At 39.8% G+C, this 20,003-nt stretch overlaps 1 protein-coding gene across 9 annotated transcripts in view; it reads right to left on the bottom strand.

Annotated features, from left to right (window-relative positions):
• Positions 1-19,420, bottom strand: part of tns1b (tensin 1b) — a 146,845-nt gene extending 127,425 nt beyond the window's left edge. For 8 of the 9 annotated variants that reach the window (XM_026296460.1, XM_026296466.1, XM_026296468.1 and 5 more), the window contains exon 1: positions 19,293-19,420. In XM_026296460.1, coding sequence (XP_026152245.1) covers positions 19,293-19,391 — 99 coding nt within the window. In that variant the 5' untranslated portion in view covers positions 19,392-19,420. Of the gene's footprint in view, positions 1-7,723; positions 7,850-19,292 lie in introns of those variants that run through there. The other variant, XM_026296470.1, reaches the window with a different exon arrangement.
• Between the last annotated feature and the right edge of the window lie 583 nt (positions 19,421-20,003).

The raw sequence follows: 20,003 nt of genomic DNA, 5'->3' as shown, positions 1-20,003 counted from the left end.
CAATACAGACAATACAGACCCAGGGTCTCCCTCCCTTTGCAGAACAGTCACATGTGTGTGCACGTTTTCCTCTGTTTCCTCTGCTGTGTAACACTGAGAGCAAGGACCACCACCAGAACACACTGACCCGTACAAACTGCAGTAATAGCACTACAGTGCAGGGTGCAAAGCTTTGTGGGTTTGCCGTCCTATTCTTTGAAGTGCAGCCATTAATAAACACTAGTGACAACTTGTAATGTCCTTTTTTATAAAAAGCAAACTGTGGAGCAAGCTTGTGTTTATGCAATTCACTCCCTGCAAATCACTTTTCAGTCAAAGCAGCAGTGGTGGCATTATACTACCTCAGAGTTACTCATTATGAAGTTTCATAATCTCTATATCCACCCTTTTGTGTGCGTGTAAACCACACGGCTGTCACTGCTTACTGCAGCTATTCACTTCATCTTCTGTTTATGTCAAACAGTCTACTCCTGTGCCTGAAAGGACCCTGGTTTTGGGTGCAGCAGAAAAAAGAGCTGTTCAACACAGAACCTTACTGTCAAAGACATACAAAAAAAAAAATCAAAAGAACAGCATTAAACGCATTAGTGTACAGTACAATACTTAGATGAACTAACTGCAGTGCCAAAGGTGCCTAGATCCTGTAGCTTTGGCATTTCAACAGAACTCTTCAGCAACTTTGTGAAAGGTACATGGTATGTTGAAAACATAACAAAGAGGAAGGAAATTACATATGCAAACATCATTTGTTAATACTAATTGCCACCATCAGACTAATGAAATGAAGGTTCAAAATACATCTAATCAACAGCCAAGACTGATCTCAGATTCCGGCGTGTTACTCATGCTGTGTGCCACATTTTCCACTGGACCAAATTGCGTTGAATTGTATAAGCATTTGGTAAATGCCAATAGCTAGTATTTTTGATCATAGATTGTTTCTTTTTTTAAGAAAAGTCAAACATTTAAACAGTATGAAAATTGCTACATTGCCTAACATTGTAGATCATTTTGGCGATTTGGATTTTATCTGACAAAAAAATAAAACATCTGATGGCATCAGTTTTGGGTTTAGAAAATTGTGATGGCCATTTTTAACTGCTTTCTGATTTTCCATTGATCAGCAGAAAAATATGTTATAAAAATAATCATGCTGCTGTATTCATCATATCAACTTTACAATGTGACACTGGTGTGGCCACCTGTTTCAGCTGCTCCCCAAAACAGCCAAAAACATCACAAGACAATCAGCACAACTGAATGCTGCTGGGAAACTTAGGAACCATGTGAAAGCCTGTTCGGTCAACTGAAGCAGAGAGCTCACAGCAGAGGGCTATTTATAAAACTGCATCTCGGGGTTCAACTACTTCACCCCACAAAGTAGTGACTCATTCAACCACTGAATTAACTTGCAAGAACTGCAGCTGCAGGTAAAATGTTTATTTACTCCCAGCTGAATGCCACCTAAAGGTACACAACCTTGCCAGTACCTGCCAGTACAGAAAGACGCACAGCCCCAGGAGACAGAGATGCATGACAAAGACCCTCAATGTGCCTGTGGCCAGCCAGTTACTCAAGAACGCCTTCTGCTTTAATTACGGGTGAGCTCAGTGTGTGGCTGCGTGTAGCCAAATACTGTGTGCTTATCAGTGCACACGGCAAATTGTGCATTTGCAGAATTAATGGCTCTTTTCATCATCACTAGTCAAACTGGCAATATCCTGGTGTGTGTGTATGTATCCTGATGTGCTTATCTTTCCATCCTGTTTCACTCTGCAGTCGTGTATGCCTGGGCAACATACAAATATTACTTTTACATCCATTGTAATTTACACTGCCAGTGTTCTTGGCAACTGCACATGGAAATGTTGAAACATTTAGAAATGGGGTTAAAAAAAGATCAGTGGTGTTTCATACATCCTGTGTAAGAGACCAGAATTCATTATTTCAAAGCATTTTCACTAATCAAATTGAGTGTTACCTCAGTTGTCCGACAAAGAGCATTTAGGGGTCTTTCCATCCAGCTTGAATTATGAGCATTTTAATGTGCACATAAAAAAACCCTAAATGGAAATGCTGGGAATTAAAAAATATGGAACCCCGCTTTTTTACACTATATCTAAATCTGTCACAAATTAGATGCAATTTCTTTGCTAAATTACTCTGCATAGTATTATATAAAAAAAACAATTTATGAATAAATGCATTTCACTTTCAATGAATTAAGAATGAATTTAAGCACAGCAATGAGTCTCAAGCCATCCAATCTGCTGTTTGGAGGCAGTGCTTAGATGCTGTGGTGCGCTGAGCTAATATACTGATGGTGTTGTGTTTACCATGTTCACCATGTAAGTTTAGTGTTTTAGTTTGCGAATATTATAACCTAAGGTATGGGACAAATAGGATTTTGAACTTGGTGGTGTTGTATAAAAATCTAAAGGATCCCGTGTTATTACAGTTCATCTTGCAATTGATCACATTGGCTGGAGGAAAAGTCAGGGGATCACCAAAGCCACTAAGATTTGTCCCCTGGGCAGCATAAATGTCTGCATCAAAAGTCCTAGCAAACCACTGAATAGTTCAGTTATTTCAGTCTGGGCTAAAGTGGTGGACCAGTCAACAGACAGACCAAACCACTGACCAGCTTGCATTGTCATCCCCAGAGGTGTACTGCTAGCTTCACTAAAGATTCTGTAATTTGCCTCAACAAAGCCAGGATTAAAGTGGTGGTGTTCCTATTAATAAGCAGCATGTATTTTGCCCTTTTTTAAAATTAAAAAAAAATCAATGAAAGCCACATATTCAAATTCAACACGCATATGCATAAAATGAGTAAACTGAAAAAGCTGCACATGCATCTAGGGTAAACTCATGACGCCCATCATGCATATTACATTGAAAACATAAACTGTACCTTGTTTTTGCATTTCTTTTGTTTCCAAAAAGGGAAGATGCAGTAGAAGAAAAATTTTGCCCAACTAAAGACTGTGGCGAGGCACCAACTTGTTCCGCCCATCCTCTCCTGAACACCTCCTCACGTCCTCTACTGTGTCACTACTGCTGCAGCCTGCTCAGCGTCTCCCTGCCCTTTCTAAACCTGTCCTTCAAAACTTGTGTCCAGCGTGACACTTGTAGTAAGTCCTGGACTGAATCCTAGGGTGGCTGCTGACAAGGACCAAGGAATTGCACGTTATCCTTCAATTTCAGTGACTAGAAGTTTCCTTGAAGCATAGTTGAGGTCATTGCTAAATGTACCCCTCCCCTTTTTGCCTAGCATCCTTACTGCATCCCTGCACCCTCCATCCCCTCTTTCTCTGGATGCTGCAGGTTCTTCCCTTTGAAATCCTGGGGAGGAAAGGATTAGGCGAGGAGAAGACAAGTGGGCGGAGGTGGGATGGGTCAGATAGAGCCGTCTGGTAAAGAAGGAGGCACTTATACTGATGGGAAAAGGAGGGGGTTCTGCAATTTAATGTAGAAAAGAGGGGGTGGCTTAAAGGAAATCTTGGATGTGAGAAAGAATAATGAGATTTGAAATGATTTGTCAAGTGAGTAATCATATACTCCCAGTGATTAAAATGAAGCTGTAAATACAAATCAGAGTATTAAACAGGCACTTTGCTGCTGATGGCAAGACGACTCTCTATTTAATGAGAGAGTTAGTTATAACTGAATACATGTGTACATGTGTTGTGGTTATAAATGTAATCATTTGAGTGTGCTGATGCATTTAGAGCCATGCATTTAGGGAGACTTAATAAAGACTGCCTGTCTCTGACCAATCAAAATGGTAGATGGAAACTCTCAGCCTGGATGCATTCTGCCTAATTGAGACCAAGGACCACATCTATGATTTAAGACAGCAAATAAACTATATGTTTAGCTCCATTTAGTAGTTTAGTTTGTTGAATAAAGTGAACAACACATAAAATAGATTTCATAATAAATAACAAAAATATGTCTGGAACAAAATTATGTCTATAAAAGCACATAAGAAAAAGAAGCCTGAATTATACATGCCCCAAAAAGATAAACTGAAACAGTGATATTTTTAATTACAATTAAAGTAGGAAATTAGATTAGATAAACTTTATTGATCCTCAAGGGAAATTCCTTGAAATCCTGCAGAGTACCTATGCAATATCACATTACTGTAATGAGGTCATTTTCGCATATATATATATATATATATATATAAACATTTATGTTTATATTCAGGAAAATATTACATTAGCCAAATAACCTCCCAGAACAACACACAGTAACTGAGTGATTGTCCCAGAGCTGCTGCTGGGCTACACAGGAATCTCCTTTGTTTTCTTTAGGGGAAACGAGAGAAGGAAGCCTCTGACTTTTTGGTGAAAACGCTACAAGATAGTAATAATGCCCTGTTTAGGTATATTCAGAGCTGCTTCCTGTTTTTCCTGCAGTCAGCTTTTTTCCACAACTGGCTCCAACTCTAAAAATCCCAGGAAGGTGGTGGAAGGTGCAACAGCAAATGAGCAGGGTGCTCATCCAACTCTTTCCAACCATGTCTGCTCTGATGCAGTAGGATGCTGAACCCAGCAGGTATAACGGAGAACAAAAGCTTATTTCTGCTCATTCTCAAATGAATATATCACTGTGTAAAGCTCTGCAAAATAAACAGTGAAAAGCAATGGAGCCACTTGGCCTGCACATAGTTTTAATACAGGAAGAGGTAGGGCACATGGATATAAATGATAGTTAACAAGGTGCATTTAAGTTGACAAATGCTGAACTAGAATGTAAAGCATCATAATCTTTCAATATGAGCTGTAGAGCGAATAACGTGTTTTTCTCACAGGCGCTTTGGTGAAGCTGAAACAATTTACCCGGGTGAAGGAATAGTCTCATCATTACATCAATTCTTCAATCTGCCTGCTAAAGATTATACAATACTGGCAAAGTGACAGAGGAGCTCCACAGAAGGCGAGAGGACAATATCATGCGCACTTCCTGCCTCACTGCAGTACACGTAATGGGCTGGTTTCAATCTCAGTCGGGCAACGTTAGGTCTGTTGTCTCTTCTAGGAAATTAGACAAAAAGGTTAGGGACTTGCAGGTCATTGTTCCTGGGAGAATAAGAGGTCAGCCATGGTTTTAATAAGGAGCTGACAGAAGTGTTTTGGTCACAGCTGGTGGTATCCATTCATCTGTTTAATTTGATATTATCCATCAATAACAGTCTCTTTGTAAAAAACACTAATGAATAAAACTCCTAAAGCTCTCTAGGCTAAATTTAACCAGGAGTTAGATTTTCCAGTTATTTAAAAGAACATCATATTTCTGTAGAACAATACTAAAATGTCAACACAGGTCTGCTGGATGTCAAGTCAACATGAAAAATGTAGCCCTGGGAGAGCTACTATTCATTAGGCAGTGCCACTTAGCCACAGCCTCCTCATCACACTTATTAAATAGACAGAGCTAGACAGCAGGGTACTACAGCTGAAACTGTGCTGAGCTTTCACCTTATTCCATATCTCACATGTACTTCACCTGTCAATAGCCAAGAGCCGAGCCACAATGACACTAGTGTTGTCTGTTAGTGCTGCACAAGCAGAGCAAATTTCAAATGAGGTTAACTAATACCTAATAATAACCTCTGCATCAAAGACCCACTTTAAATGTTATTGCCCCCAACAAAGTGCCTGTGATTAATGCAGCAATTATCTCCTGTCCCTCCCATTATTGATCCAAGGAATTCATTTTTTAGGATGCTGAATGTAAGCATATGGCAGAAAGCCAAGGGGAATTAAGTAAAAGCCTATTTCGTCATTGAACATAGCAATAAGTTACTTTATCTTAAGCTGACATATGGAAATGTTTTATGCAAATTGGCAATCATCAGAGGTTTCAGTGTGGACTGAAAAAATGGAGCCCACAATAATATATTACATTTTGGAAAAGCTATAATCCAAGCTGTTAAACCAAAGCCTCCTCAGACAGAGGCAGGCGAAAAAAAATGACAAAGCTCCCTGGGCACAGGTTCAAATCTGACACAACCTTTATAATATTAGAATGATGTCTGGTGAGAAATGATAAACAAGAATATGAATTTCATGGCATGCATTGGTAAAAATCCAGTACTGTAAAGCTTTAAAAACAGTGAGCAACTTTGTGGTGGTAATCCATGAAATTTGTGAATATGTAAAAAACACAAGTAGAGCAAGCAGACAAACACTTTTCTTCCATTGTAGCAGATAAAAAGAAAGACTTCTTAAAAACATAAAACACTGGATACAATGAAATAGTTCCCACATTTGTGGTGGCAATAGAACTAAGAGAATAAGAAGTTAAATAAAAGATTCTCTGCCAGTGTTACCCTTTGTGAGGAGCACACTACAAATTCCAAAGGGAATGAGGGAGCTATTTAACTTTTAATTATCATCAACAAAAGCACCCGCCACACACAAAGTACCCACAGTGACCATTTCACCTCCAGAGCAGCAATAATCACACACACCAAAAGCTTCTAAGTAATCAGCAGCAGCCTCATAAAAACCCAGACAAGGCAGAAAAATAGCCAGGACTGTAGGTCATGATGATGAAAAGGTACAACAGGAAGTACGCAAGGAAGTTTCTTAAGTTAATACAAAGTGAAAATCTGTTTTTAGAATTTTTTGCAAATGTATTAAAAATTCAAAAGTATTCAGGATTTTAATTCAGTACTTTGCAGAAGCTCCTTTTGCAGCAATTACAGCTGCAGGTCTTCTTGGGTAAGGTTAGGTTCTTCATGTCAGGGCCCCCTCTCCTAACATTTAGTCATTCAGGACTGAATTTACAAATGGAGCCACCATAGGCTTAAAGAAGGTGAATTAAAGAAGGGTGCTTCATAAGACAGACAACCAGCTGACACTGCCCACTGCATGCACAAGTCAGACATGGCTCCACCTCCAGAGATGAGCAGACAGACCCTCTGTCCCATAGTCACTGCTGTGAAAGTTATTGTGCAGCCATAAAGTAATCAGCTGTCTGGACACCACGAAGAGTGACGCTTCCACATCAGAAGGCAGGAGAAAAGAGAGGCAAAGAAAAAACAGACATACAAGCAAATGGACAAAGCACAGTCTGTCTCTGTGCGAGATCAAAACACAGTCCACTACACAATGCATAAAGAGCAGTTCACCTACATTCAGTGGATGCTACTCTGTGTTCCTCTTTGATTCATCCCTTACTGTGGACAAACTGTCAGATTAGTGTAATTTACTGTACAAAGTAAACCAGTGAACACATATGACTGGGAACAGAAAACCTGTCTTTCTGCCACTTTATTAAAGGTGTACTATCATTTCCACATAACCAAAAAAAATGTATTCACAGAAACTGAAATTTCTTCCCAATATTAAACACGAAACTTCTCAGTAAGGATTTAATTAAAATAATTAAATCTGGGATAAATCAATTTAACTTCTTATTCTCTTAATTTAAATGATATTACATTTCATAACTTTAAATTAGAGTAACTGCTGTAACAATTGAATTTCCCCTTGGGGATTAATAAAGTACTTCTTCTTCTTCTTAATCTAAAAATCAATGGAATCCTTTTGAACAATGGTTGTTTGGCACACAAACATGTTACTTTCATTACCTAAAAACAACCCAAACCACCAGCAAAGTCCTTTGACTTGGTTTCAACTATTTGTTCGACTGACCTCAGGATGGGACCACCCAGTTAAAAATGACAAGTTGCAACAGCACTCACCAGCCAGAGGGACATTGCAGAGTTTTCTTTGAAGACACCTGGAGCTGTAATTCCCTTTCACAGATGCAGATCTTTCTCGAACACTTACCAAATTTTTCTGGGACTAAGTGGACTATGGTATTGTCCCTCAAAGTTGAATACACTGACCAAAGAGAGACCAGTGGCCTGGCCCTTATCCTGACATACTTCCTGAGCTGCATTGTTAGCATCGAGAGAGGAAACACACACACACACACACATATACACAACCAGCATGGAAAACCAGTGTCAAGAGATCATTACATGGAAAGTGAAAATACCAGGAGCTGTTTGTTCTGAGACGTCCTTTTTGTCTTGTACTTTTGCCATGATCACCCTTTAGATTGTAAAGTGAACAGTTAAATTCTGGTTTTCATTTCCCCAGTTGCTTTGATGTTTATTTTTAGAAATTGCATATCCTTCAGTTCAGAGAGTGTCCTCAACTGACATAACTGACATAATCCCCTTAAAAATGTAAGCAATGTTTTGTGCTCGCAAATTAAAAATGAAGGATTAACATGATAAGTAGCTCGTTTTATTTCTCAAAGTCTCTTGCACTTTACCAGGCTACACAGTGTTATAGACCCACCTGATTATAACTGAAGCTGTCTGTTGTTGCTGAAACATTATTTGATGGAACACCACAGCTGTGTTGAGAAAGCTTGCTGAGGGGGACAAGAACAAACATAATAAATATAGTAGTATGACAATATGAAGGAATCAGTTCAGTTTGGTTTCTCTGTGACTGCTAGTGGGTTCTGTAGTATTGATCTCCACCAAACGCCTTAGAAAAACCTTCTAAGTTAACTAGATGTTAATTTTGTGTTGCTGCTGTTAAGTGATGGGCAGGCAATGCACAAAACAGCTGTGGCTGAAAATGAGATTGCAGACAGTAAAATAAAACAATACATTAAGGCCAAAAGGTGAGAACTGCTGAGTCAGTCGATAATTCTGTCTCCCCTCCTGCTTTTCCACAATCAGTCATTATCAATGTAACAATATTCATCATTTGAATTTTATGGAAAATACAGAGAAAACGAAATCGACTGGCTCTGGCTAAACACTTTTTCAATATTCCAAGAGATGGAAATCAGTTTCAGTCAAAGGAATCAGTACACTGAGGTGCTGCAAACTGAGGTGAAGAGGTCACCTCACCACGTAAATCCCAAATGAACAGGCTTCTCAGAGCTGCTTTTTTTAACGGATCCTTAATGGAAACCACCACAGAGCTAACAGATTCATTGCCACTCACCCATGAGCATGGAGGAGGCTTAGGAAACAGAGCATGCAGAAGGAAAAAGAAACAGGGTGTAGTATGTGACATTAACAGTCTTTAAGCTATTCTCCTCTTGACACAACTTTTACAAGGTTTTGGAAAAAGAAGGGCTATTTACTTTGAGGGAGATAAAACATGGTGGTGGCCTTCTGGTGTTAGAGTAGGACATATTATTGTAGCACAACACACAGGAGCCATACATCACTCCTACCACACATGTTCATCTTTAGCGAAAACATGTCTTCTCATAGTGAAACCATGTCATGTAATGGAATGTAATGCAATGTAAGTTATGTGAAAGTCAAAGTTGTTTATTTAACATTTTCTGTGTTTAATATACCTAGATATACAGATATGTGCATGTGATTGTAAACTCAAATTTCCAATGAATATAATGTGTTTACCTTAATATGTGTAATGCAGTAAATGAGTAAAAGAATCAACATCATTGTTAATGCCAAGCTGAGTATGTGTGTCTCCGCATGTGTATGCAGACGAATAGAGGGATCCTAAATGTGTCTGTGTTGTAATCTGTGCAAAACCCTGAGCCAAAACCCATACAGGATTCATTCTTCCAAAAGTCCTTCAATAACCCCTCAGCTGGATCAAAGTCTGCGCTGAGTGCATAGGTTTTTAACATGGAGGGGCCCTGGTCTAAGTGCTAAGCCTCAAACGGAGCCTCTACAAAAGCTGCTGCCAAAGTAGTATCTGAAAGGTCGACGTCCTGAGAGTAGTCCTCCCTGCAATGTGTGATGGGGATAAGGCAGGGGCAGGAGGTTTAAATTGGAAGCACATGTTGCATGAGCTCACACTTGTCGTTTCTGATTAAACCACATGAACACTACATAAAAAAATGTTTTTTGATACAGATAACGCTTGCAAGCTTACTGCACCAATGAATCGCAACACTGTCTGCCCCCTGCTGGTCTCTTTCACCAAGCTGCAGCAAACCACTTTCTGTGTTTAGTTGCACAGAGGGTGAATTCTATGGTCTCTTACAGGATTTCCAGGAAACATAGCTGTGGTACTTGAAAATTAGATGATTTCTGAGAGCTCATGTTGGAAGATTCTGCGAGTTCAATAAAAATGCAAATGTTATGCTGTTTTTACTACTGTTCTATGTTGAAGTACATGTTAGTGTTAGAAAATTAAATCAATTCAATAACATATTCATTATGAATGAAACTGATAAAAGTAATCTACTGAAACAAGCATGACTTCATTACTCTGCCTACACTAATGCAGTAAAACAGCTACACACAGGTACACAGGTTGCAGCTTGAATTTCTTGGCCAGCATTCAAAATGACAACTGGAATAGTCAATTGGTAATACAGAAGCAAAGAAAAACACATTTATATTTTCAGTCAAAAGATGTGTGACAAACAGAATCACTTAACCGAGTCTCCACAAGAGGTGGGTTATATCAGTCTGAACGCCAACTAATGAACACTTTATACAGAGTACAGAGTTGTCTTGGTATTATCCAGGAAATTATTTACCCTGACACTGTTTTGTTTGCACCTGAAGATGACTTGGCCTCATTGGATAGGTTTTTTAACGTTAGAATCTAAGTTTATGGTGAAGGCTTTAATCTGATTTAGGTCTATGCCAGGATTAACATTTGTATGCAAGCCATAGAAAAGAAACATAAGGTATTATAGGTATTAAGAAGCAAAAATGGTGTATAGAAATACAAAAGTGTATGGTTGTGTGTTGGTGGTGAGGACTTCCTGCCTGTCAGCTTCACAGAAGATGCACCACTAAACACAGAGCTGCGTTTTTCCACAGCGGCAAGTGTAACCCATGGCGATGGTGAAGCTGCCTAGTAGTCAGGCATTATGCAAATGTAAATCACGCTTGACTGGCCGCAAGACCAGTGTGTGTGTCCATCACACGGCTTCACATTTTGCCCAAGCTTTATTGGAGCCAGTGGCCCTTTGTTTGCTTTAATTCAATTAACTTCTCAGAAACTGACCTTGTTGCAAGAGAGTGATGGGACATTGCACAGCCATCATCTCGACATTGGAGCTTTTAATAGTGTTTACATTGGAATCATTCAGGTCTTTGGAAGAAAACAGGCTTTTCTTTTAGCAAATCTTATAACTTGGTAATATCTTCTTTTTAAGAGCAAAATGACACATTTGCCACAGCCCCTGAACATAACAGATTAGCAAATAAACAGTCCCCACTGATCTCACCCAAGGGAAAACTGTGCTGCTCAACTGTCTTCTGAGAAGCAAAGCATATTCTCATTTTGAGCATACTGAGCCTTTTTCATAAACCCTGTCTTTAAAAAAATATGGAGAAACTGCTAGAAAGAAATAAGGGAGCTCTTCCTTTGCATATGCACTGCTCTTAGATTTCATCTCAATGATTCATTTTGAAATATGAAGATAAAACCTAAATATTCTTGGTCAGCTTTTTACTGCCTAACTTAAGATTGGTTTTGGTTAGTTGGCTATGGGATGAATCTCAGTATCTGTGGTGGGACTGAGTTGGAAAAGAATATCACATACTTCTGTACTGTTCACAGAATTCAGCAGCACCTGAATCAAAACATTATGAGAGTCGGCTGCTGTTTTATTGCCAGGCTGCAGTAAATCAAATCTGTTAAACTCTTAATTAGAAATAAGTTAGCGTCATCTTTCATCATTGCCTATTAAATGTTCCTATGTTTTCAGTGGCTTTAAGAACAAACAGCCTTTATATGTGTTGCCAGCACATTAGTCTTTGCCTCAGCTCATTGCCTCGAGCAGCTGCATGAGTTCAATATAAAAACATTGGTAACAGCTGAGCAGAGGTATATTCATGGCTTCGATAATTTCACTATGTACTGTGCAAAAACACACAAACACAATATCCACCATTTTAATTTATATACCACTAATTACTCCTCAGTTTAAATCCATGGCTCTTTACAATTAACTGAGCAAATCATTGTTTAGGGTTGAAAAAAATGATGGCAATGTCCCCATCTGCTGGTTAAAAAGCACAATATCATTAAAATCATAATGAACAGCCTAACCTCTACTTTGAAGCTTGGACACAAATACACCACTGTTGTTTTGCCTACATGGTGCCATTTTCAGAGAAGGAATGCATTCTGTGTTTGTTGTGTGTCTTCCTTTTTCTTTCAAGTTTATTTGTCCCCAGTCAAAATGGCTCAGGCTGCGAGCAAACAGTGCCACATAGCTTTCCCCAACAGATAAAAGAGATGGAAGATTCAAGTGCTGGGCCAGTCTGAGATAATGTAAAGAAAACACAGTTCTGTCCTTTTAATGCATTACAGACTTGACCAGACTTGAAGCGATGTACTGTGTGCTGCTCAGAATGTGGCTGGTACTGTAGTTAGACATGTATCAAATGGCATCTGCAAAAACTCCTGCCTTACTGTAAAGCCTTGGGATTGTGGGGAGATTTAGAAAATTAGAAACTGAATGTTCACCTCAGAAAATAACACTAGGTATGGATCATTCTGTTAGTAACCAAGCATCTCATACTGCTCTTGTTAATGCAAAATAGAGAAAACTAGTAAAGCATGACACCAAAATTATGTGCGAAGTAGCATTTTCGGGCTTAAACGCTGCTGATGGAAAAAACATTGGAAACAATGATAAGGCTGCTTGCTGTATTTGATATGTTAAATTAACTTTCCACTCAAACAAAACAAAGATACTGTAACAGCATGAATTTGGTTTGCATTCAAAGCCATCTGAAGAAATTCTCTTAGTTTGAGTGATAGTTTTCAAAAATTAAACTTTTAATTTTCATGCATAACAAGACTTCCACATTGTTTTCTTTTGACATCTTAAAACTGAATGCAGTGCAACACATCACACCATGGTTCAGCTTCACCTAAACTGTCAAAACTATTATTTAAATGGGGGTAATTCTGTTGAATTTTTTTGGTACACTAAAGAGGGCAGCATGGCGGCTGAGTGGTTAGCACTGTTGCCTCACAGCAAGAAGGTCTTGGGTTCGCAACCTGGCCTTTCTGTGTGGAGTTTACATGTTCTCCCTGTGCTTGTGTGGGTTTTCTCCAGGTACTCTGGTTTCCTCCCACAGTCCAAAAACATGTATGTCAGGTTGATTGGTGACTCTAAATTGCCCATAGGAGTGAGTGTGAGTGTGTGAGGTTGTTTGTCTCTATGTGGCCCTGTGATGGACTGGTGACCTGTCCAGGGTGGACCCCTGCCTTTCACCCAAGAGAGAGCTGGGGTGGGCTCCAGCAGATCCCTGGGACCCTGGTTAAGGAATAAGTGGGTATAGATAATCGATGGATGGATGGTACAATAAAGACTTCAACTCTTTCACCTCTCAGAAGATGTGGAATATGGTAATGATTACTTAGAAAAATTTCACTTGCTACATGAAAATGATTCCACTAAGAAACTCAAAAAATCAGATCTCATTCCTGCAATTAAATGCACAAAAACAACTTGTTTTGACAGCTTACATTTTTTGGGGGGTTGAGCCTTGGGCCTCAGTCTGGCAACTCACATTGTTTGTACAGTGAAAGACGCAGACATGGAAGCGGGGCCTCCTGTGAATACTAATCTGAGCCTAAACTTAAAAATGCAGATGGCAGGTGTTAAAGGCTTGGCACCAGCAGAGCTTAGCAGTAACAGAAGACAATTGCACAAAATGACAAAACAATTTCAGAAATGTGCCACAAAATGACAGTGCTCAGAAATGTGATCCAGAGAGAAGTAACAGTTTTACAGTGGAAGGAGCTGTTAACTGATAATGCAGCTATTAGAACAGTTTACTTTGTTTAATCTAACACTGATTAAAAGGCACTTTATCTAAAGGCAGACTGCTATATCCATTAGTGTTATCTTTGATAAGAGAGCCCAACCTCTCAGAACAGATAACGAAAACCAGAGTGTTTTAGTCCACAGTCATAAACGGACCCTACAAACAACACAATACAATGCAATACAATCATGTGGCTGTATTCAAGCTATTTTCAGAGTTATGCCATAAAGCCTTGCCAAGGAAGAGAGGCATGTGGAAGGCGAAGTAGTAGTAGATTATATTCTCAGAACTACATTATGACTACCATAATGTAAAATAAGGTGGTCTTAAAGGTTAAACCTTCTCAATTTAGGTAATCCAATATGTTCTTCTTGATGTCTGGGAAAGCCCATGTGGAACCAGAGAAAATACATCTGTGTTAGCACTACAGGCATTTCCCTTAATACCCTGTTGCTGTAGTTGATCAGTGCTAATTTCTGATATTAGATAACAAATAATAAACACAGCACCATTGAAGACACTTGTGTACATGATACAAATATTATGCAAAAACTAGCCTGTCTATCAAAAAGCATTGCCAAGTACATTTTGAATTGTGAAATGTCACTCTTACAACATATAATGGTCACAATTCTATGAAAAATAAAAGAAATCAAACTGATGGTTAAAGTCTAGGATTATTAAGAAAAAGTTACTTTTGTCTGAAATATATATGTATACACACTGATATCAGTATCAAACTTAACGGCACAGCAACACTAACAAATTCTTATCTAAGCATTTAAATACAAGTTAAAATGAGGCTTGTAGTAAATATGTTCCTTAAAACAAGATGGAATGAATAGGGAGCAAAATGCCAATCAGCATTAGGGTAGGCGGGGCATGATTGGTTAATTAATGTAGCAATAATGGAAATGTGTAATGGTGATATGGTACTTTTCTGGGGAAACCCACCATGGTAACTATGGGTTCAAGTGAGTGGGTATATCTGCTTTTGGCTGACAAATCACTGTTCTATTAAAAACACTGCCATTTATAAAACAGCCCTGAAGAGCAGGGATAGCCACCACAGTAGAAAAAGATTTAACAAATTCTGCAGACAAATTGATATCTTCTTGTCATATATCACTTTATTGCCCAACCCTCCTGTAAGTGGAAACAGAATCAGTATATTTTCAGCTATAGTGTAAACCCAGCCTCAGAGGTACCGTAAATAAATTTCCAGCTTGTGTGTAGGATAAAAATGTGCGGCACACCAGTCATGCTTGCATAGGATTTCAGGCACATGCAACAAATGTGTAGCATCACATTCAAGAGTGTGATTTAATTTAAGATTGCTTTTCTGAGAGGGACACACCCATCCTCATTAACAGGGATCACGATGGGAACGTGGAAGATGTGCCTTTTGTTTCTTTTAGATGCAGGGCTATCATGTTTCTACTCATGTTCTTCTAATAGTAATGCTCTGAAAAACTTTGTCTACATAATAACTGTTGTTAACCCTGTGGGCACTGGGGACACACAGAGCCATTTTCCATGTATCAAACATTAATAAAAAGCATATTCACAAGGCTCCAGTCTAACTTTTTACATTGGTTGCAAAGTTGTGCCTAACGTCTTTATTTAGGTGCACCCCCACAATTATACATTTAAAGGGTTACTTTTTTTGTCATTTCCCATAGTTCTAAAAATCATTGTAAACAGCAAAAGCTGGCTGCATTTTTTTTTTTTTTTTGGTTTGTTTTTATTACAGTATATGCACTAAATTGGCATTGCTAATTATCTCATACGTCAAGCATGGGAACTGTGTGAACCAATCTTTACAAAAGGAATACATTTTAGCTTTTTTCGTTTATTTGCCCCTGTCTCTTGCTCGGAGTCTGATTACATTTCCATCTCCGACGCTGGGTCAGGGTTAGGGGAAGCTGTCCTTGTTGATGAGTAGGTCTTGATTTCAAACTCACAACGAACATGAAAGTCTGAGCCAGTCAGAGGTGAAGGCCCACTCCTACTTAGCTTTGGATTAGCTAATACTAATACACATATACACAGACATATGAAATATTAGGCAAGCAGAAAAAAAGATTCAATTTTTGATCACATTTGTGACCAAATTAGTCACACTCTGAAGCCCTGAAACAACAAATGGTTTTATAATACAGATCCTTTTTTTCCCTCTCTGCTGCCTAAAGAGTAGCATTATACAAGTGATCAAATGAATTTTCTGGCATTTCAGCTTTGCTAATGAGCCATCTATATTTATTAGACACTTTATGGCTACATTTCATAATCGTTCCCACCTGACCTCATCCATGGAGAAACCACATTCCCAGGCAAATACCTATGAAATTTCTCCCCCGCGGAATGTTTAAGTGTGCAAACATATCCATTTAAAACCTGTGAACTAGCAACAGTGATCTGCCTGAGCTTGTTACAAGCAGTAGTGCAAAACAGAGAGAGGAGAAAAAAAAAAATCAGGGGTCTTTCTTCCTGTGTGTATTCAGAGTAAATGCGGCATGTCAAAGGGGGGATTTATTAGGTCCCCAAAGAAAAACATTCTCCTGATGATGAAAACATGATTGGGCGACTTGAGTAGCACAGCTTAACTTCAGCTCCACTGTCACAGTAATTACCCTTGGAGCCCTGCAGCATCCTACTCTGAGAAAAAAAAAAAAAAAAAAAAATAGTCACAAACATCAACAAAAGGCACATTTTGAGGCAAAAGGGATGTGACCTGGGAGAGCCAAGCTCCCTGTCCATCACTCGGAAGTGTTGTGCAAGGCTACAAAAGCCCCCAGAGTGAGAGTTTATGCAGTTTCGACATTGCCAAGAGCGAAGGCAACGTTGCCCTGCCAAGTATTAGGGAGAAGACAAGAAAGTCCCCCCCCACACTTAAGAGAAATATCAACAAAACTGCAGCATAAAGGCCACATTCAGGGCTACACAGAGCCATAGAGGCTGGATGGGATGGGGCTGAACAGAATGTATTATGCCATGAGGGCTAAGGCAGAGGTGCAAGTTAGGTTTCAGCTTTACATTCCAAGAAGAGGGGCACACAACCATGAATCTGGAGAGAAAATTCAGTTACCTGTGCCTTAATCCATCATTCTGAATCTGTCATTCTAGCCACTGTGCATTGGCAAGTGAATTAAAGACACTTTAAAATGAACACCTTTTGTATCCCATTATTGTCTTGTTCCACAGGTTGGGTAAGTAATGTCTTGAAAGGCTGTTTGAAAAAGAAATATCCACTTGATTCCCAAATCCTTTGACCATGTGGCGTTGAAAGTAAAGGCACCAACTTCCAAAAAGTAGAGGAGGTTGCTAATTACTAAGACTATTCTAAGCTATTTACTGGCTCAAGTTCAATTTAACACAATATATCTGAACTCCCTAACAGCATTTTCAATATTCAGATTTAATAAAACTACTCAAACTATGAGTGAGCACATTGATATTAAATTTGACACTTTTGTGCCAAAAGGTTTCAATGTTTAGGTCATAGTGGAGCTTATGTCAACAAACAATGGATGGGCTCTGAAACTAAAACATGAGGCTTGGAGAACGTGAACTTACTCCGCTTCCCATTTCTTCTTTTGCTTTCCACCCTGGAATAAAACACCCACCAGAGGTGAAACTCTTGTGTGGATGGGCATTAAAAGCTAAAATGTCAGGGTGTACCTTTGCTAATGCATCGCAGCCCTGTCCTGGGTCAAGCACACACTGGGCACCTTTCCATGAAGGAACACACAGGGGTTTGTTCAGCGGCCCATGTGTGGGTCAGTGGCGGCAGGTAGTAGTGAAATGATAGGCCTCCCCAGAGACACAGCACAGAGGACACACTGTTTCCCCACTGCTAAAGCCTCCACTGGAATGCAATATGGGGTGGCAGGTAACTTTCAGTTCACCACATACCTTTATCGAAAATCTTCAAATCCCAGGAGAGCCTTACTTGTTGTCTGACACTATGGTGGGAATTCAAAAAGAGCAGGGATAAAGAGCTGGACTTGACAGACAAAAAACTCAAATAAGGTCTATTTTAAGGAGAGATACTCATTGGTCTTTCTAAAGTCAAATGTTTGGTCTGCCCATTGCTTGGATCCTACTAAGGGCTGGTGAATGCATTCCTGTCTCAGACTGAGTTAAATATTGCCTTCAAACAGTTAAAGTTTCCACATTTGTTTAACTTCTGAAGCTATAAACGAAACCTTATAAGAAAAAGAACTTATTCAATTTTACAGGGTCATTCTAGACAACACTTTAATGCTATTCCTGCAAATGTGACGTGTGTCAGCTGTCTATCAGCCCATCATAATAATAAATAACACAGCGTACATTCTTTCTGAAGCCTACTCAAGACCCCCCTCATCCGCGTCAAAGTCTCGGTTGTGTACTTTGGGTTTACATGAGGGTTTTACTTTTTGGTTGATTGTTATCACTCTTCAAAAGTTCTGCACCATAGCCCTCCCTGAGTGTCTGCCGACAAAAGCAGCCAAACTGTCTTCTTCGACACAAAAAAAACAAGCTTCACACATACACAAGGAGCAATTGCCACAGGAAGCAGTTAGTCCACACCTGGGCGCACAGCCGACACAAACACTGGCAAGAAAAAGCAAATGGTATGCAAAAAAATTAAATTAAATTTTAAAAAAATGTTTAAAAAAAGCAGCCGGTAGGTCTTTAATTTATAAAAAAAAAAAAAAAACTGCAGCGTTCAGGCTTCTTGTGCTCCTGTAAATCATAGGTGTGCTGCTATACTCAGCGTTACTGTAACTTGGCTACTTGACATGAGTGATGATTTTCAACACTTCAGCACCACTTCGTTATTTTGACCACAGCTCTGCTGGCAGAGTCAGGGCATTCATTTCCCACAGCTCTTTAAAAGTGTTACTTCAGTGTCACTTCCCAGCAGGCCAAAAATAAGACTGTTTCATATAATATGTACTGTGCATATGTCTGGCTGTACATGTGTATTATTTCAGTGACAAAATGATCTAAATCATCTAGATCAGGGCTACCCAGACCCGATCCATGCAAGATGATCATGGAATAGTTCCAATCATCCAAATTCAATAAAAAAAAGAGAACATAGTCATATTTGTGTTTTAGAGAAAAATGATCATTTCAATAGGATAGTCTAATTTCATTATGCTAAATGCTTCACCTCATCACCCGCAGCAGCTGTGCTTGAATGTCTGATGTCAAAACAGGTATTAGAGACACAATGTACCTGGAGTGTCCAAACTGTTTTAACGACCACCGCCTATATTCTGATCTATATGCGAACTGACTGTCAGTGTGAATGTGGTTTAAGAGCAGCTGCCCTTCACTCAGCAGACTTTCAGTCTGTCAAGTGGAAACAAAGGTTGAAAACAAATCTTATCTGAGTCAAAGGAGCTTAACGCAAAGACAGTCGGCTGGGTGGTGAACACCGGTGAACAGCTCCAGCTCTTTTGTCGTCATGTTTTGACTTCCACTCATGCCAGCCTCCACATTTCTTCTGCCAACCTCTTACCTTTGTCAGGCTCCCTTTCTTCTTCTCCTGCACATGCTGGTGAACGGGCATTTGCAGAAAGTCCTCTTCACAGCAGATGAAGCTCACTGTGCATCCCATTGAAGGAAAGCCAGAGCGCACACGTCCAAACCCATTCAAAAACAGAAAAAGGAAAACGCACACACTCGGTCCCCTCCACCCCACCCCACCCCCAGTCCTGTAGGTGACACTTCTGTCTTTATTCCGCCCGCACAGACAGACCCGCGCACTGTGGCCCGCGTCACTGCGCCGTCAGACGCGCATTCAAAGATGTTTTTCTACGCGGTTTCGAGAAGTTTCTTCCGGTTGTGCTGTCTGACTGCCCCTCTGAGGTGAAGTGACTTCCCACTGTACACACACTGGAGGATAAACAGGTAGCCCGCAGCGCCCCACACACTGTTGCGCTCCCTCCCTCTCCTTGACTCTCGCAGTGTGTCTGTGTTTTGGACCTGTGACTGGCGGGTCCAGCTGTCACTCAAACCCAGCCAGCATTAATTGTTTTATAACCTTCACACGTGTAGAAACTTTAATCATCCCCAGCTACAACAAAATCTACCGCAGCGTTGCCTTTTAGTGATGCGGTCGCAGGCGGTGTAAAGGAAGAGGACAGCCTGGTCACGTGTATCTTCCCATTAGTTGCTGCGTGTGCATGAATCCTGGAGAGTCTGCAGACATGTGGTCGGGCTGGGCTCG

The sequence above is a fragment of the Mastacembelus armatus genome, chromosome 21 (genome assembly GCF_900324485.2).
Source record: "Mastacembelus armatus chromosome 21, fMasArm1.2, whole genome shotgun sequence".
Classification (NCBI taxonomy): Eukaryota; Metazoa; Chordata; class Actinopteri; order Synbranchiformes; family Mastacembelidae; genus Mastacembelus; species Mastacembelus armatus.
This window is presented reverse-complemented; position numbering and strand designations above follow the sequence as displayed.